Below are 23809 nucleotides of genomic sequence, written 5' to 3'. Positions count from 1 at the left end.
GTATCTGCTGCAACGTTTGAGAAATTTGAAAAAAAATGTTGGAATGAAGGATTTTGTTGCCTGTTGGGAAAAGTGAGATCAGATCTTGAATTCCAACTACAAAGGTGTGATTCTTAGTTCCTGTGTTACCGATGCAGTTACTATTAGCAATTAAATGCATGCAATTACGTCTTTCAAGGAAATGTAAGGAGTGGTTTGGTGAATTAGACACTTAGGCATTTTATGCTGGTGGAGGGCCATTTAGCTACTGAGGTTCAAGGAGTTTTGTGATATTGCAACCACAGTAAGACAGTTGACTCCTGATTTGATCACTGAGGTAATGCCAGGAAAAAGCATGTGTGGCCCTAAATACAGATGTCTGAGGCCTATGAACTGATGCTGCTTGTACTGCTGTGGCAAGGCTGAGTGGATCTCTCAAGATCATTTCCATGTCTGACCGTAGCACCCAAGAGACCAGACCTGGAACCGACCTCGTCTGCTTCACCAGCAACCACCAGGATGGGTAAATAGCCAGCCATTCCCTTCCTTCCTTGATCGCTTTGGCAATGCTTTTCTTTGCAGAGATGAGCCTGTTCAGATGTGCTGATGTCCTGAGAAGTGGGGTCAATGCTGTGCTTGGTCCTTCATGGCTCCATATTAGAAATTGTTCCATTTGTGAGCTTTCTGTGGCCTTTTTTGGGCTTCCACTTCTAGGTTTATTCTGACACCTTGGGCTACCTGTGTCAATTGAAAGACAACATCGTGCTACTGCAGAGAGTGATGCTGTGACATGGGAACCTGGCCCAAGCAGGGCCATGTCTCCTTTTCTGTAGCTCTGTCTTGATATGAGCCTGCAACAGCAGCCTCTCCGAGGACTGAAGGTGGTTTTTGTGTTTGATCTTAGCTACTCGAAGACCAAGGCTGAAGTCCACCACTCCTTCCTCCCTGGCAACCAAGCAAACTGTGATGGGTAACTAGCAAACCCTTTCTTCTTCCATTGTTTCCCATCTCCCTCGCTCCCCATCACACCTCCCACTCCACAACACCTGCCATCCTTCTCATCCTCCATGGACAACAGGAAGACTTGTTGGTGCAGCTTGGCTTGCTGAAGCACTCGCCACACTGGTTCTGCAATTCTGTTGTTTGATCCCACGCTTTTTCCTTTGCTGACAAGTATTTTCTGCAGGAAGCATGTGACGTCTTGCAGAGAGACCACGTGAATGCACCTTGCCTTCAGCTCCATCCCCCTGCTTCACTGTGTTTTGGGAGCGGGTCTTGCCTTCTCTGCTCAAATCTGACAGCATTTTTCAGAGGCAAATCCCCTTGGGGCTGGCACAAGAGGACAGCACAGCAGTTCAGCCACCCTCCAGGGAGTCCTAGTCCAAGAGTGCAGCTGTTTGCTGCTTCATCACTGAGTTTCCAGGTGGCTGTTTGTCTTCTGCCCGTGGCTTTACACTGCCATCACGTGGGCATGGGAATGCTCTGCTCTGCTGCTGCTTTTGAGGTCACGTTAGGGTTTTAAGCTCAGTGCCTCTTTTCAGCTTTTGGTGAATCATGGCACATTTCTTCAAGGTTCAAGACCCCAGGAACCTTTGATGGTAATGATATTTCTTGTCGGTCTGCTAATGATGCAAGATGGGAATTGTCCCAAGGGATCTTATTGTGCTTTTAGTCAAACTTATTTCTCACTAGAGTCAAGTGGAAGTGTAGAGTTGTCAAGGACATGTATGAAACGCCGTATGTACTTCAATCATTTGATACAGCACTTGGCAACAATAGGTGGAGACGCTTTTGGTGATAATTTCTTTCATACTGCCATGTGTGCAAGACAAGTCCTGTGTCCTGGCATTAGTTTGTGCCCCATGAGGTAACAAAGCATTATTCAAGCAGGCTGGTAAACCTGAAATCTGAAGCTGAGTCCAAGTTAAAAGTGGAACGAACAATATGAAGTACCTTGGTACTTTTTTCTGTAGCAGTTCTGCTTAGCTATGTCATGCACTTTATGGTCTTTTCCAGGGAAGTTACATTCTTTACCTTCCTTTACTTAAAGTAATTTTCTTAGCTTTCTTGTTTTTACAGTGAAGAAATTAGATACTTGTAATTATAACAAAGCATACAAATTTGGCTGGGCTAAGAATATTCCTTTCTCTTTCTCTGCCTAGTGATGTCTTGATCACTTTTTATTTTCTTTCATTTTTGCTAATTTTTTTAATTGGATTTTTTTCTGTTTCTTCATTTCATAAATTTGCTTCCTCATTTCTTCCCTTTACCTGTTTTTTTTGCACTTTTTCAAGTGTTTTTTTTTTGCATTCCTACTAACCTTATGGGAATTTTTTTCCATTTAACTTTTGTCATCCCATTGAATTTTTTGCATCATATTTATGTGGGTTTTGCAGCATATTTATGTGTTTTTACACTTCTTTGCATATTAACCTTTCTTTTTAAAATTCTACTTATTTTGCAGAATATTTTTAATGGGTTTTTTTCAGTTCTTTATTTGTTATTTCTGTTCCTTATTTTATTATTTATACTCTAAACCATCAAGTCCACTGTTACAGGCAATGCCATGGTGTGATGGTTCATGTATTTTTTTAATAATAAGCCACAATTTTTCTTCCAGCCTCCCATGACTTTCTTCATGTTACTTCCACTCCCCAAACTTCTTCATCTGCAAAAATGTCAGATCGAGAGACTGGTAAATTGCATTTGTTTTATTTCCTATCCTTGATTTTTCTTGGTATACAAGCGCTACTATTCTGATGTTCGTTGTTTGTCCCATGTTTTTAATGTTGCCTCCAGTGGTGTTTCATTTGGTTGTTAAGGTTTCATGTTATTTGTAATAATTGTGAGTGTCCAGCAGTTTTGGCCTCAAGTAAGTGATCCTGATTCCATCTGGCTATTTCAGGCCAGTATCATGTTACTGAAGGGTTGTGATGGGGAGCGTGGGGCAGAATTTAGCACTTGAAAGGAAACTCTCAGGCTTTGATGAATTTTGGGTTGTCAGCATAACAGTTATCCTTTGAGGAGGAATGGTTTTTCTTTAGCTAGTGTGCACTTTTTAAAGAGATTTGTTGTTTGAGCACTGGTTTCCTATTATAATTTTTTAAGTAGTCTCTAATATTCAAAAGACTGCTGCATTACAGAATTTTGGTGTTAAAAGTTATTTTTACAGATACTCCTGCTAATAATTTATTGTTTCTGCCCATGTATTTATGAAGAATATATGGTTTTAGGCACAATATATACATTTGTATTAGGGCATGAGATTTTTCTTAGAATATAGTAATAAAAAATAGTAGACAGATGCTGTGAGGTTCTCATCTGTATTTCTGCTCATGCTAGCATGATTTAAGCAACTGATATTTTATAATATCAGTGTATCAAACATCATTCTCTTTCCGGGGACCAACCAAGTGAAATTGGGTAAACGAGCATGAACATATTTTGTAATAAGCTAATCTGGAGATTAGCTTATTACAATACACATACACTATTCATGTTTTCTCTAGACTTATTAGTTAAGGTTTGGTCCATGTTCTTTCAGTTTTTCATTACAGAAAAATGTAGCAAACCTTAGCTTTTATCTATTGCAGAATTCACACTGAACACAAACACGATGCAGCTGTGCTAATACTCCATGGGTGGTGCTGACAGTTATCCTGCCTCTGCATGAATGCCATATTTTTATTTCTTTTTGAAAGTTGAGAACTCCATTTATCCAAGGTCATTTCGGTCAAACCAAACTATCTTCATTAGATAGAAAAGTTTTAGCAGTTAGTCAGGCATGACTTTACTGTTCTCTGCGGTATTATTCTTGCCAAGCTGCTACAGAATTCTCTCTTGATGTAAAGAATTGGGCTACTTAGATTTCTTATTACTTGACCTTCAACTTCAATCAGTCATGAGTGTTCTTAACATCAAGAACACCCACTCTTCAGTTTTTCATATAACACTATAGAAATAGAGCATGTTTCTTTCATGCTGGTTGCATAGTATCTGTTTGTATTGGAAAAGGTGGTCTTAGGGGTCTAATAGAATCCGATTTTTTGTGTGTGTTTGTTTTTTCATTAAAATGTATTCACAAAAACATAAAGATAATTTTTAAGCCATTTTCTGCCAAAGGTTGGTCTGTTTCAATAATGCTGTTTCTATAGTAGTATCTCTGTGGCAGTTGGAGGGCAAATGTGATCTCTGGGCAAAATACAAATTTGTAGAACGTGTTCAGGAAAGTGTTTTGTTACCACCTGTGTGAAAATGTTCTGCATGCTGTATCAAAATAACATTGGGCTTTTGCAGCTCTTTATTTAAAAGACTTGTCTGAAACACCCAAACTAAAGTGTAAAGGAGAAAGGACTTGCTGTCAGCTGTTGCTATTGGATAGAATTTTAAACTCAGAAGCAGAGAGCTGGTCTTGTAGTAAATGTGTTAGAATTAGATGTTATGTATAAAAAAACCAAACAAACAAATACCCCACAAGACAAAGAATGGTGTAGGCTACCACAAATATCAATTAGAAGTGTGTATTCAAGAAATATAAAATTAATTTAGATCTATCAGACATACTAAGGGCCAAAAATCACCTTATCTAAAGACTGATTTCACTTATTGTTTCAAGATTGTTTTCATATTTGACCTTAGCTACCCAGGGACCAAGCCTGAAATTCACTTCTCATCCCTCCACGGAAACCAGAGGGAGCATGATTGGTAAACAGCACATCATTCCATTAGCTTTTTTAACCCTTGCCATCACTTCCATTGGCTGTGGACAATGCTAAGGTTCATTCAGAGATGTTGCTTTGAAGACTGTTTGATGCTAGGCTTTCCCTCCACTCCCACTCCTGCTCAACCCAGCCATTTCTGCTTAATCAAAGCTGAAAAATAATTTACCACACAGGTCGAATAACAGTCTACAAAAAAAACCTCTGATAGCTTATGTTGCCTTTAATTTTCTTCTGGTAGCTGCAATTTTCTTTCAAGGAATAGGTACTTTAAAACAAAGGCCAGTGAGAAGAATACCTAGCATGAGCTACTTGGAATTGGCCCTACTTCATTTCACACCAGCTTCAGTGTTAATGTAACACCTCATTTCACAGCTGATCTTTGCAGCTGCTTCCAAATTGCTTGATCTCACATCAGTGTCATCTTGAACTGCTCACCAGCTACTGTCCAAATACTGCAGCTCTGAAGTCAGTTCTCATTTTAACTCCAGATTTTCTTTCAGCTTTGGATGAAAATCAGCACATTTCTTCAACATCTGAAACATCAGGCATTCAAGAAATGCCATCGGCTGTACCTGGTAATACTTGAAAAATGTTATTTTAAATAGAACTTCCCACAGAGATTTCTTCAAACATTTGGCATATTGGTAATTCAGTTGGACGTGATTGAAAATAACTTCAGAACAAATATAATTAATTTGCTCTCTCAAATACCAGACTTAGGAAATTTAGGAAACTTTGTGTGATGCTTTAAAACAGTAAATATTCTCTTCTAATTTTGGTCTACATTCCTGATATATTTACAGATCTGTATTGCTGTGCTTGATGTAATAGGCATGTCTTATTACATACAGTAGTGTTCGCTTTTTAAGTTGCAATACCATAGATGGGTAAGAGTGAAAGCAAATGAAAATATTGTCTGAATCCCCTAATGAAACGATTTTAATGGTTGCAAGTGTTGAGTAAGTCCCATAGAAATAAAATCAATAGGAATGAACAGATAGGAATCAAAATAGTGGAGAATAGACCCCTTAAATACTTTAACTTGAATATATTTATAGCGTTTATTAAAGTTGGACATTTTGCTGCAGGTACTGGGAAACTGCATAGGCCCAAGACTAACAAAAACAAAATCATGCTTATGAGATGTATTGCTACATTGCTTGAGTACAGCTTTTTAAACAAATGCCACAACATTGTAATTAAAGAAAATATTTGCAACAAATTGATCTTGATCTGATACTTCTATGGTAGACGTGATGCTTTCAAACACCTGTTATACCAGACTCTAGTAAAATTAAACTGTTAGATGATGTTTTTTTACTGACATTTAACTTACTTACACCTTACAGAAATATATAATAGTCTGAAGTATATAGTTTTCTGTTCTTCCTTCCTAACATTTATTCTTTAGGGTTCTACTTCCTCAATCCATAAAATAAGCTAACTTACCAACGCCTTACAAAATGACACTGAACAAATGCAGTTTTATCAATGCTCAAAGTTCTATTAGGTTACTGTCCCTGCAAGAAGAAGTATTTCATTTCCTTTCAATAATAACAATTTCATCCAAAGCCTATTTCAAGTTGTTGCCAAAACTCCCTTGCAGCAAAAAGTGGACTAAATGGGTATTTGACAGTAAATTTTTAGTAACTGTCCAACTGCCTGTAATTTCAGGTAAATAAACATTCTTAAAATCAAGAAATTGAGATACGTTAGGTTTTATACATTTATTCTTCAGGAATATTAATTAGTATTTATCATTAATGCATCTTCCATACTGAGCAATAACTTATAATCAAGTGCCTTGACAGCAAGTTTCAGTAATGGTTTTCTATATATTGATATAATAGCAAATTCAAGTTCAATTCTTTCTTCTTCTTCCTTTGTCTATAAAGAAAGTTATACTGCACTCTTTTCAAACTAGAGGGATCAATTTCTCAACAATTACAGAGTTTGAGAGAATGGAAAAAAATCACTCCTGATTTAGTCTGGAATTCAACATAAACATTTCCAGGATAGGTCCCAGATTTGAAGAACAGTTAAAAATGTGACTAAATATGAAAATAATGCTAATTAACATATTCTAGCCTTGAGATGGGGAACACTAGCATGTACAATTGTTTGTATCTAAACACTTCCTTTGAATAACCTAAGGAATTCTGGTCTTTAGTTTTGCATGTTTGTGTTGGGGAGGGGAGGAAGTGGAAGAGAAGAGGATGAATAGAAGGTTCTTTCAACTTAAAAAAGTGAAGTCCAGCCACACTATGAGATTACTGCAGTGAAATACTTGCTTACATGTTATATTCCCTGGAGTAGTCTCCTACTTATGCTCATGATTTCTTTTAAAAACCAATTGCTTAGTTGGTCACTTGCTAATTAGTTGCTTTTAGCAAATGTTTACTTGCCAAAGTTCTTCAAGACTGTTTGGACTCAACTTTGTTTCTTGAGGACTGATTAATGACTTCATGTTTATTGTGCTCTATGGAGCCACACAGCCCAAAAATCCAAAGTGGTTATTCAGGTAATGAACAATACTTTCAATCTAGACTTACTTTTTCCCTTTAAAACCACAGTGTTACCACTCTTCCAGAGTCTGCCTGTTTAAGGATAATTTTCATGTCTGATGGAGCTGTTTTAGTTTTCATCACATTGCCACTTTCTTCATTTTTTCTGCTGTGAACACATTTGCTTCCAACTCTAAATGGCAAGCCAGTTAAAGAACAGTTTTGTATCAATCACTTCTTGACAGCAGCTGGAAACCATTTTTGGTACATAGTGAAAAAGGACTGATCTTTTGCACCAGCTTGTAACAATTTCATTTTTCTGCTGGTGTAATTTATACTCCAGAAAGTGTAAAAGGAGAAGATCCTTAGAAGTTCTGTCTACCATCAGCTATTGAATCCTCTTGTGACCATATGGGGCCACATATCTTTCTTTTTATTCACATAATACAAAAAGGACTTTTAAGCATCCAGTATTTTGTTTGTGTTTGCAATTACGTCATCTTGAACACCACAACCTGTGTGTTTGCTATCCCAGCAGCAGTTAGATTCCTCAACATTTTAAATCCAGATTTTCTCTTTAGTTCTTAATAAAACACAGATAGTTTCCCAATTCAGGTCTAAAGCATCTGGAGTCACAGAAATACCATCAGCCCAGTCTGGTATTGACATTTCTTGCAAACTGAGTGTTCTTGAATTATCAGAAGAGTCCCCAGTGTGCTTTTGGTGAAATGTTGATTTACTTTCCTTTACTTTGGGGATAAGAACAACTGCAAGATAAAAACTCTGCATCAAGTACTTTAATTTAAGGCAGTATATATGATGTTTAAAATGCTGGATTATGACTTTTTTCCCAAATTCTTAGTTCTCTTTTGCAGTACTAATTCATAGTATTACCTCTAATTGCCATTGACAAACTATGTACTACTTGATGTAATAGAATTTTACAATGAAACACTGTGAGGTTCATAATCAAACTTCAACTTCTCCACTGTGTGCAGAGTACCTTGATACAGATAGATACTGTATTGTTTGAAGTTACACCATTTTTAATTTCACCTTTTTGTTATTACAAGAAGTGAATTTCTGTGGTTATTGGTGACATCTTCCTGATAAGTTACAATGTTGTAGGAAGTTCTTTTTGTAAATTTATCTTCTATTGACTGTTCCTGTTCAGTTTTGGTTTTAAAACAGCATAAAAGTTGTTCTGAAGTTTTGTAGAATATTCAAGTATATTTCTAGTGGAGGAGGACTTTCTAGCTATGCTGTAGCAACAAGAATCTTACGGAGATCAAAGATAGCACAGTGAGAATGGTAAACCCAAGTTTATGGATTCTTTACGTAGCTTGAGACTTGATTGTCCAGGTATGTCTAGGAGAAAAAAGAAATACATTTTTTTTATTTGGGTAGATAAAAGGTTTGCCAGCTTTCTGCGTGTTTCCTGAAGAATCAAACCAGTTTCTTTAATATTTTTTTCCTCTGTAGGACAAATTTAATGCTGAGCACAGGAACTCTCATTTTATTCTATAGATCTGAGTCTTGTCTTCTACTGCAGACCTTTACAGATGTTTGTAAAGGTTCTGTAGTATTCCCTTGAACACTAACACCTGGGTACTGCTTTTTTATGTTTGCCATCTAAACTACCGTGTTAAACACTTCTTCAAATCAGTGCTAGCAAAAGTGCAAGCTTTGGCTAGGTAATTGAGAACACATATTTGTTATTCCCATTTTTCAGCAAACAAAACGAAGATGGAGAGGCTGGTAAATAGCACAGAGCCACAGAGAAGAGTGTATTAAAATGCATCTTTGAAAGGGAGAAATTTCCAAAACTCTTTCAATCCATCCCCTGCCAATCTACCCTACAAACCTTGGATTCATTTTTGAAGGATTTAATTTGCTAAGGCTGTAGGAATCGAATAAGAACAAGAATTCCATGTTTGTAATTTTCTCTTTTTTTGTTCCATCAAATTTGCACTCTTTTTCCTATAAGTTCTTGCAAGTGTGATGGCAATTTCAAAATTTTGATTCTGCTTTCTGAGGTAACCTGTTTGACCTATCACCTGCTTCAGTTAAGAATTTGCTGTATTCTTTTATGAGAAACTCTGTATTTTTCAAGAATATATTCTTATACAAGAAAAGGGATTTTTATTATGATCTTTATTATGATATTTTTATTATTATCTTTATTATGATTTTTATTATGAACACTGTTGTCATTTACATATCTATTCACTAATAACAAAATAAAAGCGACTTTTCTTTTAGCTCACACTTGTCTTACAGTGTAGATATGAAATTCTCTCTGTTTGAAGTACTTCATACCACTTCAGGATGAAAACTTGCAAACTCCTGTAAATTAAGGAGCTGCTCTTCTATCAGAGATTCTTACAGATTTTAGTTAAGAAAGCATAAGTTTTTTTCTCTTCTTTTCTCTCTACCAGTTGGCTTAATTCTTGAAGGAAATCCTTATTAAGTTCACCTGTATACATTTTTCAGCAGAGAATCTATTGTTCCCCCCCCTTTTTTTTTTTCCAGGCATATATTTTTTTTGACTCAAAGTCCAGATTTCTAAGTGTGATGAAGTATATAATGAACAGGGCTAGTTAATTCTTTTCCAGATCAAATATAAGATGGTCATTGCCAAAACTTGACAGTATCTTCCATGCAAGTTCTGGCTACATGTTCATTGACTACTTTTCAATTTATAGTTTGAATATATTTGTTTGCTGCCTGAAAATGGATTTTGGAGTCTGTCAATTACTGCTGTTAAAAGCAGCTCTGGAGCATTATGACTGCAGTTAGTGTGCAGTAGGAATAGTGTTTAGCTAGTGGTTGGGTGTTTTTTTGGAAATACAGAGTGACAAAAAAACAGGTGTATGATTTATTTGGTGGAAGGAGTATACCTGAGAAACCACAATTTAAATAATGATTTGTTTGGATGTGATTAAAGCAATGCTTTCATATTCATAGAGAGATTGCCATAACATCTCAATATAGTTTCCATCTCTAATCTTAGCTCTCCCAAGACCAGTCCTGGAGCCCACATCTTTTCCTTTCCTGAAAACCACGAGGACAATGAAGGGTAAACAGTGATTCCATCATAATTGCTCTCACTTAGCAATACTTAAATATGAAAAACTGCATTTTAGAATTCAGGCAAATCTTTTCAATTTTTTTTCCTGATAGTGGCAATGCCAAATATGTCAGCAAGATGCTCAGCCATTTTTATAATATATAAGGAGATACTTAATTTTTAATCTTCTCAATCACTCTTCATAATTTTCTGCTCCATAGGCTTAGTTCACTAGAAGATTAACTGTCTGTATTCTACAGACTAACTCAACTAAACCACCCACATTTAAAATAATTCTGTAATGAATGCAAATAGTTATGCCAAAAAAAAACCCTGAATGTAATATAGACTTGATTCACCTAAAACTCTGTACTGGCATTGCTTTGAAAAAAAACGTTTGTCTCTGTTTTCTGAAGGCAGTTTTCTGATTTAATCTTAGTTACTCAGAGACCAAAGCTGAAACCTACTTCTCCTTACTTTGCAAGCCAAGGAACAGTGGAGGGTAAATATTATATTTTCATTTGTTTGCTTTTCCTGTGCCATCACTTCACATCACTTCCATCCGCTTTCAGCAATACCTAGGTTTGTTAACACACTTTAAAACACTTGCTGTACTAATGATAATTATGATTTTTGAACCTATGTTTTTTTCCATGACTTGAGAAATCAATCTTGAAGGGATTGGTGACAAAAAGAATTTGTCATAAAATTCCTATGTGTCTTTAGGTGAAGGCATTATCTTGAAAAATTCTTTATAAAACTAAATGTTCTAATATGGCAGAAATATAATTTTACTTTCTCTTACTGATGTGGTGTAAGTGTCTTATAGATTCCTTAGAGTACATAAATTACTTTTTCCTTTTTCGATGAGCACTCAAGTTCAAGCTTGATGAATAGACATGTTAATCGTTGGCTCAGGTACTAACTGTAAAGAAGAATGGGAATTATCATATATCACAGGAAATGGAGAGGCCTTTCATGTGAATGGCGAGGTCTTATATAGACTGTTCTATGTCAAAAGAGTAATAGTAGTGAAAACAGAAAATATATAGTTTCAAAAATTATCGAACTTTTCAGAAGGATTGGAGTTATGACTGAATACTGATAGTTTAATGAGATGTTTATTCCTTCATGCTAGAATAATTATTATTATTATTTAGTATTTGCAGTTTCTTACATTGGAGACATGTCCAGAACATGTCATGTTGAATTTCTAATTCTAAGATGAGTGGTGGCTCCGTTGCTCTCTCTGCAATTATGGTTGTTTCAAGGAAATGTAAGGAGTGGTTTGGTGAATTAGACACTTAGGCATTTTATGCTGGTGGAGGGCCATTTAGCTACTGAGGTTCAAGGAGTTTTGTGATATTTCAACCACAATAAGACAGTTGACTCCTGATTTAATCACCAAGTCACAAGGTAATGCTAGGAAAAAGCATGTATGGCCCTAAATGCAGATATCTGGGGACTGTGAACTGATGCTGCTTGTACTGCTGTGGCAAGGCTGAGTGGATCTCTCAAGATCATTTCCATGTCTGACCGTAGCACCCAAGAGACCAGACCTGGAACCGACCTCGTCTGCTTCACCAGTAACCACCAGGATGGGTAAATAGCCAGCCATTCCCTTCCTTCCTTGATCGCTTTGGCAATGCTTTTCTTTGCAGAGATGAGCCTGTTCAGATGTGCTGATGTCCTGAGAAGTGGGGTCAATGCTGTGCTTGGTCCTTCATGGCTCCATATTAGAAACTGTTCCATTTGTGAGCTTTCTGTGGCCTTTTTTGGGCTTCCACTTCTAGGTTTATTCTGACACCTTGGGCTACCTGTATCAATTGAAAGACAACATCGTGCTACTGCAGAGAGTGATGCTGTGACATGGGAGCCTGGCCCAAGCAGGGCCATGTCTCCTTTTCTGTAGCTCTGTCTTGATATGAGCCTGCAACAGCAGCCTGTCCGAGGACTGAAGGTGGTTTTTGTGTTTGATCTTAGCTACTCGAAGACCAAGGCTGAAGTCCACCACTCCTTCCTCCCTGGCAACCAAGCAAACTGTGATGGGTAACTAGCAAACCCCTTCTTCTTCCATTGTTTCCCATCTCCCTTGCTCCCCATCACGCCTCCCACTCCACAACACCTGCCATCCTTCTCATCCTCCATGGACAACAGGAAGACTTGTTGGTGCAGCTTGGCTTGCTGAAGCGCTCGCCACACTGGTTCTGCCATTCTATTGTTTGATCCCACGCTTTTTCCATTGCTGACAAGTATTTCCTGCAGGAAGCATGTGACGTCTTGCAGAGAGACCACGTGAATGCCCCTTGCCTTCAGCTCCATCCCCCTGCTTCACTGTGTTTTGGGAGTGGGTCTTGCCTTCTCTGCTCAAATCTGACAGCATTTTTCAGAGGCAAATCCCCTTGGGGCTGGCACAAGAGGACAGCACAGCAGTTCAGCCACCCTCCAGGGAGTCCTAGTCCAAGAGTGCAGCTGTTTGCTGCTTCATCACTGAGTTTCCAGGTGGCTGTTTGTCTTCTGCCCGTGGCTTTACACTGCCATCACGTGGGCATGGGAATGCTCTGCTCTGCTGCTGCTTTTGAGGTCACGTTAGGGTTTTAAGCTCAGTGCCTCTTTTCAGCTTTTGGTGAATCATGGCACGTTTCTTCAAGGTTCAAGACATCAGCAGCCTTTGATGGTAATGATATTTCTTGTAGGTCTGCTAATGATGCAAGATGGGAATTGTCCCAAGGGATCTTATTGTGCTTTTAGTCAAACTTATTTCTCTTGGGGCCTATACTAGGGTGAAGTGGAAGTGTAGGATGAAAGGGCCATACATTACTTCAATCACTGGATATGGCACTTTCCCATTTCTTGTAAACTGATATCTTCTTCATATTTCTTGTAACTGCTTCTTCATCTTTTGCATCACCAGCGCATCTTCACACATTTACATTAGAAAATCCATTGCATGTGCATTTGAAATCTTTTTCCTGTGTCAAGTCCCCATTTTCTTAGTAACATGTTGAAGCCTGTTCAGTCTATATGTTTCAGATGACGCCAAAAAGAATGTTCTGTTTTAGTTGTGATTTTTTTTTTCCAGCTTCACTGGACTCTAATCATATTACTTTCCTGTCCCAAACATCTGCATCTGCAGAAATATCAAAAAAAGATACTGGTAAATCATATTTATGATACTTCCATAACTTACTATTTGGTTTTGCATCAAGGATGTTACAGATAGAGGCTGTTTCCTCTGATAGCTTGGTGTTGTCTGAAGTGGAATTTTGTTTACAATGTCTGATAGTTAGGCTCTATAATTGTATAGTGATATTCTGTGGCATAGGATCAAATAAAAAGTAAACCACAACAATTAATATTGTTTTCTGTTGTTTTAATCTGTTGAATATAAGGACCAATAGCTAAATTGATTCATTATCAGTTATAAAGATATATTCTTGCCTGCAGCATTTTACTACAAGGGATTTTCAGTTAGCTGCATAGTACAGATTGTTCTTCACTTTTCTCTGGTTCTAAACATTTTTTTTCAAGTTATGTTGTTATTTTACCTTTGAACTTTTCTTACTGGGGTCATAGGTATTCAAGATTGAATTTGTATTCATAGCAAGAGATGAGAAGGAGAATTATCCTAAACCTGGAAGTCAGTGTTTCAGCAGTATTGTTTTGGATTTGCTGCCTCACTGTATGACTCTATCACAAAAAATTGTGTTAATTTATATTATGTCAATTAGATAAAATATCACAATAAAATGACAAATTGCATGATATATTAAAATCTGTAACTCAAAATACTGACATCTGGTATATAGAAACAAACAAAGCTTTGGCAATAGAAATACCTGGTTGCAGAAATTCATATTTGCTTTTATTTGAAATATGCAGATCTCTTTGTGCAGGTGAATTCAAAAGCACAGTTTTTTTCTGTTACATAAGCAGTTGACTCTTGTTGATGTCTGCTTTTGGGGGCACTGCAGTTCTGTCAGGATGTCTTTTAGGTGCATGTGACATCTTCAAAACTTTGAGGTTTAGTTCCTCTCTTTCCAAGCTGGAAATCTTGTGAAAATGTAGTAGTGTTGGCGTCTTGCAAAGCAATGTAAAACAATCTTCCTTTTTTTGATTTTTACACCCCACCTTCCTATGTCTGCATCATGGGAATCTGTCTCAGGGCTGTTTACATTTTTCTGCAGCTACAAGTTCAGCTGACCTGGAAAAATCTTCACTTTCCAGAACACCTCATGTGTTAACAACAACTACGGGTAAAAGTAATGCATTAGCTTCTGAAATGTTATCAATCCTAGATATTTTGGTCATTTTCCATATTGTCTTCTACTTGAGTCATGATGGTTAGTGTAGACAAAGCACCCACTTTCACATGACAGCTCCTCCTTACTGCCGAGGAACTCACTTGGTAGTGTTTGTGATCTCACATTTGTTGCTCAAAAAGCTACTAGGGCTATTTTGGGACATACTTACATGATCTAATCTTGACTTAATACTACTGCTATTAAGTACTACTACTACTACTAATGACTAAATATTAATAAGAATCTTTAAATTACTTGGTTTTTTCTCACAAGCTTAATTGTTATTCACTTAGAACACACATTTGTATTCTATATATTGTTTTACCAGCATGAGAAGCTTCTTTCTTACTATTTTTTACTGTTCAGGGACTTTTTTTAACTTTACCTTACCCTTGTTTTTCATGTGTGTATGTGTACATAGATTATATGACACTAAAATTCATTAACAAAGTACTGCCAGAAAATAAAGCACTGAAAATGATTAAGGCAGTCCTTTTTTTCCCACAAAAGTATGTTTGTAGCACTTTTTAGTTTTTGTAGTTTATATTTTTTTCTGCCTTTTTTGGAGTGTTTTATCTTTATAACCATGTTGTTATAAGTTCTTTTATCTTCATATGTTCTGGGCTGCTTTAAAATACGTGGGCCATGCTATCTAAAGTAATATGAGCTTTAGTTGAATGACACTTTAGTTTTAGCTCTCATTTTAACAATGAGCTTCAGCTCACACTCTGAACCAGCACTTCTCCATTGCTGAGGTAACGCATGTTTATGGTGGGTGGACCTTTGCATTGCAAATTAGGTATAGGCTATGACATTTTTTGCTGTTCTTCTGTAACTAAAAAAGCTATGTGTAGAATTAATAATCAGAGATTACTGTGACCTGTTTTTTTATAGCTTTCGGTGGTATTCAGCCTGTTCTTTCAAGCCCTGTGACACCTAGTAAGCCCAAAATAGCAGGTCCTGGACCAGGTACAATAATCTCTACCTAGCTCTTAACTCAGCAGCTCAAACAATGCTCTAAAACTCACTGAAATGAGTACTACTTTCAGTGCACGTTTGGATTAGCCCCCAACACCTGAACTTTGAAATTATGTTCTTGCTAATATTTGACATTAGTGCCTTCTCACAATTACAATGCATATGACAACTCATAGTCACGAGTCTCTTTCAGTATTTTGAAAAATATGCCACGTAGATAATTGAGAAGCAGCATTTGCATGTAGTTCTGATGAAAACACTGTGAGGTGAGCTGTAGGCTGCATTTTGTTGTTGTAGCCTTGTTTAAAAGTTTAAGGATAGTGTATCCTTAACAGGATGAAATTGGTTAACAGTTATAGACACTTGATGCTTTTGGATTGAAACCATGGTTGGATCAGCTGCCAGCTTTCTTCTCCAAACGTTGTATGTTTTAATGTCTGACTAATTGATTGTGTAACATGTCTTCTTCAATAAATCCCTGCATTTTACACAATATCACCTCCCTTGAGTATTGGACCAAACCTCAAAATGTTCAAGAGCTCTACTTAAAATCTTACTCAGCAGTGGCTGAGATCCAGAGAAGTTGCAATGAAGGCAGGAGGAAATAAACATCCAGAATTTCTGCACATCAAAAATGTGCCAATTTGTAGTGACTGAAACTCTGTGCAGCTCTGAATTTCTCCCTAATAGATGCTTAACTGTCCAAACATTAGTTAAATATTTGTTGCTCTTGTAAAAACAAATTTGTTTTTGCTTATGAAAGAAGAGTTTCTTCCATTAGCTCTTTACTCTTTTATGACTGTCATAATTTCTTCCAGCAGCAACAAGTGAATCCATTCTGGAACCTTTTACACCTAAAACTTCTCACCCTTTTCAATGGCCAAGGGTAACATTAGGTAATGTTGTTTTCACCTAGTGAAAAACTCTGTGTTTGTTTTGAGCACATCGTCCCATCTGAATGCATTTCTTCTAGCATATCCTCTCACATGCATAAACATTCTTTTTCCTGGTTAGAGAGTCTTGTCCTTCCATTTTCATTAGACTGATTGTTCTTGACATATCTGTGTATGAGAACATAGTTCTGGATGGTTTTGCTGTCTCAGAGAAGTAAAACTTGCCTCTTGCATGACAAAACACCGTCATCCTCTCATGAGTGTTCTATCTCTTTTACTTCCATTGCACACGCATGTGCTGATTGTGTCTGATTGTAAAGCTTTCAAATGGAAATTTTAACTGTTTTGGAGTCACATAATCTTATTTCTGATCAATGCACAGCATTTCAGTATCATCTCCATTCCACACTCTAAAATCCTATTTCATCAGCTGGCTTTGACATTCCATACTAAGTTGTCTTTTCTTCAATATAAACTTATGACATGTGCTGTTTGTTATGGGAAATGCTTGTTAAACAATTTTTGATTGCAAACTGAGCTCTTTCTTTCAGCTCCAAAAGAAATACCACTTATTCCTTCTAAACTGAAACCATCTGCTACCCCAGAAGTGCAACATGTGAAACCTGGTAATTGTGTGCACCGTTTTTATAAGTTGGTATGCAGAGAGATATGTTCACTAAAAATATCTAAGCAAAACTTCCTAAAAAGGATAGGAGATATGCAATACATAGGCATCCTGATTAGCTCATCATTCTAAAATTGGTCATTTGATGTTACCTAACATAAGGAATGAGAGTGAAACTCATCAGTTTTATGCATTTGGGTCCAGTGATAAAAACATAAACAAGTTCTCTAGTGCTACAACCTTTCTAAAGGACTGGAATGAAAAAAATTCTTCTGGGTGGCACAGGAGTGTTTTAATATCCCTTGTATGAGCAATATGTGGTGTTATTATTATTTCTATAATCTTCCTTGCCATTCCCCATCTCCCACAGATATACCATGGCAAAGATGACATATTTGCTAGTCCAAATAGTCTGAAAGTAAAGTACTGCTCATGTGATCAGTAATCCTTCTGTAGAGAACCCAATGGAAAGCACTACCATTTTAGTGGAAACAGGAGATCTTTCTCAAAGTAGAAAAAAAACTTCCATATATACATGAAATTCATTCTTTGACCATGGGATAATTGTCATGGTGTCATGTCTTTTTTTCCTTTTCTGATTTTTGTTCAAAAAGCAGATATCTACTAATTTTCTTCTTATTTGGGATTAAGCGAAATTATTTTGCCTCCTTTAGCGATTCAGGTACTGGACCAATAAATATTACAGTATGGATTTACTAGAGGCCTAAAATGTTTCTGTTCCCATGTCTTATAAGCAGACAGGTCAGTAAAAATCAGGAGCTGTCTTTGTTGTCTTACACCTGTCTTACAATTTACTGCAGGTACTCATTTAACACTTCAGAAAGAATTCGGCATTTAGAAGTTTCCTCTTTTACAGGGATTCTCTGGTATTTGTCATGGACCACATTCTTTTCTTCAGTCAAATACCTCATCCATCTTTTCTCACTGTTCTCCTGTAATGTAAATTTATTTGCTAATTGAATCAAATAACAGATGAAACTGTCCTGAGAACATAAATATAGGGAAGGAGCCTTAGAAACAGACTCACACTCAGCCACAAGCACACATTGTGCAATGTCATAGGCAACAAAACTAAAAGGCCTGTAGGGTGTCATGCATAAGAGTAAGACTTATCTAGACTGTTTAAATAACGACTTCCCTGAACTATTGGAATTATAACCCTTTTGGCTTACTGCTGATACATCTACTGATTGGTTCGATTTCACTCGAATTTTTCTTTTCTAGCTCCTAAACCACCACTTTTGGAGCCTAAAACTTCTCAGACTGTTGAACAATCAAAAGCAACACTAGGTAATACGTGTTTCTGTAGCTGTTGGTCATCCTTCTTTGCAGTCCAAGACAGCATCTACTCTGCTACTTCATCTCATAGCTTGTACTGTATTTAATCCATTTCTCTGAAAGAGGAAAACATTAGGAGATAAGCATTCAGAAATGTTTTTCTAAGCTCAGGAGAAAAAGAAACCCTTTTTTTCCCCATACAGTTTCACTAGTTCTATAGTACAGTAAAATTTTGGGAATCAAAATTTTGTTCCATTGTATTGGGATTTTTTCTACACCAACACTCTTTACCCTCAAAAAATTATCATAAACCCCTTGAAAATGCAATAGAAAAGCCAAGTGCAAGGGTAATATCATGGGTGCTAATCCTAGAACACTCAGTGAAGGATTCCTGTGGCACTAGGTGAACGTGTTAATTCTGCTGTTTTATAAATCCTTCTGAATGTCATTTTGGCTTGAAAACCAGCCCTCAATCACTTCATGTCTCACTGTAAATGTCAAACACTTTTCCACTGTGTCTATTGGTATGAAACAGTCTCAGAGCCCTGAGTTTTGAAGATGGACAACATTACTGCCTATACTGCCCGAAAATGACTTTAAAGTTCATCCAAGGTCAAACTCTCAGATTAACGAATTATAGTACCAGCCCAAGCATGTTCAGGGGGGAAAAGGTTTCTAGAACTGGTTGTCCTCAATTTTTACCATGCTACTTCTATTCTATTAACAGAATTCAATGACTACAGTTATGAAGTAATTCTGTGGTGTTTTTTTTTTTTTTTATTGATTCCATGTTTTTCAAGCTGCCTGCTAGTGATTTTTTTACAGTGCTGAAAATTGAGGACATTTTTGCATATTTTGTCTATTTGTGTCTTCTGAGGGCTTTAAATTTACCTGGAATTCAAAAGGATAAACAGCACTATTGTTGTACCTCTTAGGTATCTTGCAAAAATGAATTTGCTAACTTAATGAGAGGAACATTAGAATCTGATTGCAAGCTATAATTACATATTTTAAATCTAACTACTTACTTTTGCAGTGAAGAACAAGCAGGGATTTTACCGGGGTAGTGAAGGCTTAGGAAGATTTTTGAGAAACCTTCTTGGCATATCTGATTTTACCATTTGCTCTTCTTCCCAGTAACCATTTGTTACCTCATCTCATTTTTATGTGATACAGTGGGAAGGATAAACTTATAATCCAGTATATTTTTTTCAGCTCCTAAAGAAGCAAAACTCACACCTTCTGCATCTAAACCTAGACCATCTGGCAGACCTAAAAAGCCACGAACTAAACCTGGTAACTAACTTCCATAGCCATCGTTTGTTATAGTTTATCACTTAAGACGTGCATTTTAGCTTAAATTTGTTCTATGTGAAGTTTGGCTCTTAATCATTGAATCCAAAAAGATAAAAAAAAAGAAAAAACAGCAAAGCAAGAAAACTTTTAACTTTTGTATCCCAAATCACCAGCTCACACAGCCCGGCTTTGAAACAAGTTGTTTTCCTGCTTTTCATTTCAAAATCACAAGTTTCCCAACTTAGTTCAACATAGGGTCCGGAACATGCAAATTTGCTGATGGTTGTAGCATCTTACATAGAACAGTAGGATTTGTATTCATTCAGTGATCGTTAATGCATATGTAGACTTAACTGAAACTGTGGAAATAAGAGTGGAATTCTGTTCTGGAATTCACTAAAGGCATATTTTATGATCTCAAATAGCACCTTCACACTGGGGTTGAATTTGGTCTATGATGTATGGCAGAGAATAAAATACACCTGGGATATTCTGGACCTGGAGAATAAGTAAATACAGTTACAAAAATATTTCTAGTATTACATGGTTTATAATGAAGTTTAAAAGCTTAAAATTGCACAATTGTTTATTGTAAGAATATATTACTTAATGCTGGAAGAGATCAGGCAATTTTATTAAATTCTTTCCAGATTCCCTGCAAATTATTTTTTTCTCATAAAAAGAAATTACTCTCTTCAGACCAAATTATTCCCTGTGAAGCTTGTTAACTGAATGGTACTTATGACTTGGAACTGTCTCAAAGTAGTGTGCATAATTAGCTTTTCATGCTGATTACAGCTGGTACATAATTTTTAGTGTAGGAAATCCAGTATTGTATTACAAGAATAATTACTTTTGTCTCTGCTGCAGATGCCTATGTCTGAATATAGATCTGAATCGGGCATGTTGTTTTTTAAAACAGCAAGAGAAAAAAAAGCAACTCATTTGGAAACTGTTGCATGAAATTGTTTTACGCCTTTGGACTGAAAAGACCAAGATTTTATACTGATCTTTCCACACTAAATAGCTATATAGCAAGTTTCCATGTGACTACCAAAAAAGTGTCATGATTCTGCATTTGTACTCATTCCTCTTCCTTGTCCTTTCCCTGTTAGTGGTTTCAGTCAGGTGGAATCCTAATGCACACTTTTTAATCATGACAAAACTCGTAAGAATTTTCCTGTAAGAAGGTATTTGTGAAATTGGCATGTATTCTGAAGTGACAAGTGTAGTATTCTTGTTCAGACAATATTATTTGAGGCATAAATACACATGGGGAGAACCTGGCTTTTGAGTGGGTGGCAAAATGATCAAAGAGCAGGATGTTCCAGCTCACTTCAGAGTTCAGCTTAAATTAGAAATTTGTGTCATGACAGTGGTTGTCACCTTTCCTTAAGAGTGAACCAAAGTAATGAAGAATATGAAAAATTTATACTTGATATGGGATTTACTAATGACCCACTTTGGGTCAAACAGAGATCCTGAAGGTTAATTTTGACTCTCATTGTTGATACGACTTTTGTGCAATTTCTGATTTTCAGTGGAGAAAAAAAACTTCGTTTAAAAACCCCCAAACATAGAAACAATTTTCAATCCTTCCAAACAACAAACTATACATTCTAGTGAAATTTCACAGCTCCATTCTTTTTTTTTTTTTTTTTTGTACATTTGGGTAATTGAATCTATTATCTGAATGAATTGTTAGCTTGAACACTCCATTTTCTCCATTTTTCAGAGCAGGAAATTATAATGAATTTTCTATCATGCACCCAGCTGCACTGCAACATTTTTCTTCCAGAAAAGTTTTTCAGTACCTCCAGGAACTGAGATTCCACAACCTCTCTGGTCAAATACTTTACTTAAATTATTTGTCCTGAAGAAATTTTGGAGTATTTTGCTTTCTTAGAGTAGTGGTAATAGTATCAAATACATCAACCATCAACCATTAACTATTCAAAAATGTCAGCAAACAAATGAGGGAAAAATTAAAATTCTGAAATAACTCAGTCTTTTAAATTTAAACACAGTCCTCCCAGATATAATCCCCTCACCACAAACCTTCATGCAGTGAAATAGAGACTTTTAAATTAATTAAGCAATTTTGTATCCAAACTGACAGAGTCTTGGAGGTGTTAGGTCTCAGGTTTTATTGTATTTTAAAGTAATTTCCTTGAAATAAGTGTACTTTTGAGTCTTCAAATGCTTGTGAATTTTATCATGATAAGTCATGATAAAATCACTATTATGTCCAAAAATATAGTTTTAGGCACATTGTACAATATTCACCGATCACTTTTTCTTTCCTAATTATAATATGTGTTATATAGGTATAGGTAATAGAAGATAGGCTGAGAAGAGTCAAAGCAGAGTAAACAAAGTTTGAAGGTTTGGATAAGCACAGAGATTGCTTAATGATCATAGATGTATTTAGGAATGAAAATGGACTCCATTTGTAAAGCCATGCTAATACTAAATAATTCTACCAACTTTGTCTTCAAAGAGCTTTATATTTTTCAAAATCTTTGGAGTTCATCCCTTTCAAACCTAATTAAGTACTGCAGATAGAGACAGGAAGCTTGTTAACTTGGTTATCTAATATACTGTGGCACTAGTTAATCTACTGGGATCTTCAGCCTTGCCTTCTGTGACTTTACAATTATTTCCATCTGAAGTCTTCCACATCTAACCTTTACATCACTATGGAAGAGACTGAGGAAAATTAATAGAAACGTTTATGAAAGAAAAAGGATTTCCATGCCACTGTTTCTTTTTAGTGGCCTACAGTCATAAAGAGAAGGGGAAAAAAAAACCTCAGGAAAAAAAAGGAAGATGACAATATAGAGAGCTCCTCTGCTGTTGTGTTCCTGTAGCATAAATGAACTTTTTAATTTTTAAGAGCCACAAAAGCCACACAGGGTAGTTCCGAGCATTCGGTAAATTTATCATTTACTCAGTGTTTCTGAATAGTTAGGAGGAGGTGGATTTTAACTGGGAAGCAAGAGCAGCTGAGCCATGCCAGCAGCTGAAAAAATAGATATAGATGCACCTGTATTTCTCTCAAGAAAATTCTCTTTATTCCAGCAGCAACCATTCCAGTGTCAGTCACTACTAGGAGTCCCTACACATATGAACATCCAAAGACCACAGAGGGTAATGATTATGAGTCATCTTTAGTCATTCTTCTTTTCACTGGTCTAATAATATGCGCAGATGAAAGCACCATTCCCTGTAGGCTTCCTACTTATTCATATATGGTCCAAACCCGAACTAATGGAAGTATAATCTTGGTGCTTTATTACTTCTCCATGTTTCTAGCATGGAGATGTCTTCTAAGAGATATTATCAAAAGCACCAATTGCAATCAGAGTTTTGTTTGTTGTGAAGCCCATTTTTAAAATCAGTAGATGTAGTGAGTATGGGCTATAAGAGAGGTTCTCTCTTTATGTGTGTGTGCCTGTATGTTTATTGCTTTAGTTTGGAGACTCCTGACATTTTTGTAAATCAAGAGTCCCTCTCTCGGTTAAGCTCCATGATCTCTTCTCTTGCTTGTTTTAAGGTTTACTGATTTCTATCCACACGCTTTTCCTTCTGCTGCCGTTGAGTTTGCCCAGTTATATATTTCTTAATTAACCTGTATTATTAGGAACTTTAATATTCCATGATTTTAAAAAGTAACAGTTAGTTTGAAGATGCACATTACTGTGGTGTTGTATTAGCACCTGCTTTTATACTTACCAGTGTAGTAATTTTAGGTTTTTGGAGTATATTCCACACTTACTTTGTCACACTGTTTCTGTTGCAGTCTTGGATCCTATTACACTTAGAATTGAACCACCAAGGCCAACAATAGGTAATGATGTTTCCTTGGCCAGCTGTCATGTCTGCTTTTTTCCATCCCAGAAAGCATCACTGAAGTTAATCACCTTATGTCTTAGGATTGTTTCATTTAACTTCATTTTTCTTCTAGGGAATTCTCTTGCTTGGCATTCACGACTTATTGCTCTCTTCACAGCTGGAATGTCACCTGGTTTTTAAGAAAATTATTCTGGCAGCTCTGAATCACCTTTCTCATAATTATGCTTGTTTGTGCTTGTTCCAGTTTTTATTAAAACAAAATAAAAAACCAACAAACAACTAAGC

The 23809-nt window shown here is 36.4% G+C and overlaps 1 protein-coding gene across 4 annotated transcripts in view; it reads left to right on the top strand.

The window, feature by feature from the left end:
- ABI3BP (ABI family member 3 binding protein) overlaps nt 1–23809 on the top strand; it is a 143101-nt gene that overhangs the window by 65730 nt on the left and 53562 nt on the right. For 2 of the 4 annotated variants that reach the window (XM_027894789.1, XM_027894788.1), the window contains exons 15-32: nt 443–502; nt 884–949; nt 2600–2674; nt 4618–4683; nt 5201–5275; nt 10218–10283; nt 10714–10776; nt 11817–11876; nt 12258–12323; nt 13357–13431; nt 14462–14530; nt 15473–15547; nt 16375–16452; nt 17001–17075; nt 18320–18385; nt 19589–19669; nt 22751–22819; nt 23472–23519. In XM_027894789.1, coding sequence (XP_027750590.1) covers nt 443–502; nt 884–949; nt 2600–2674; nt 4618–4683; nt 5201–5275; nt 10218–10283; nt 10714–10776; nt 11817–11876; nt 12258–12323; nt 13357–13431; nt 14462–14530; nt 15473–15547; nt 16375–16452; nt 17001–17075; nt 18320–18385; nt 19589–19669; nt 22751–22819; nt 23472–23519 — 1233 coding nt within the window. The remainder of the gene's footprint in view (nt 1–442; nt 503–883; nt 950–2599; nt 2675–4617; nt 4684–5200; nt 5276–10217; nt 10284–10713; nt 10777–11816; nt 11877–12257; nt 12324–13356; nt 13432–14461; nt 14531–15472; nt 15548–16374; nt 16453–17000; nt 17076–18319; nt 18386–19588; nt 19670–22750; nt 22820–23471; nt 23520–23809) is intronic. The other 2 variants (XM_027894790.1, XM_027894791.1) reach the window with 2 other exon arrangements.

This window comes from Empidonax traillii, unplaced genomic scaffold (genome assembly GCF_003031625.1).
Source record: "Empidonax traillii isolate 1590-97213 ecotype Southwest subspecies unplaced genomic scaffold, ASM303162v1 scaffold442:size488032, whole genome shotgun sequence".
Lineage (NCBI taxonomy): Eukaryota > Metazoa > Chordata > Aves > Passeriformes > Tyrannidae > Empidonax > Empidonax traillii.
The sequence above is the reverse complement of the archived record's forward strand: the minus strand, read 5'-3'. Positions and strand labels throughout refer to the sequence as shown.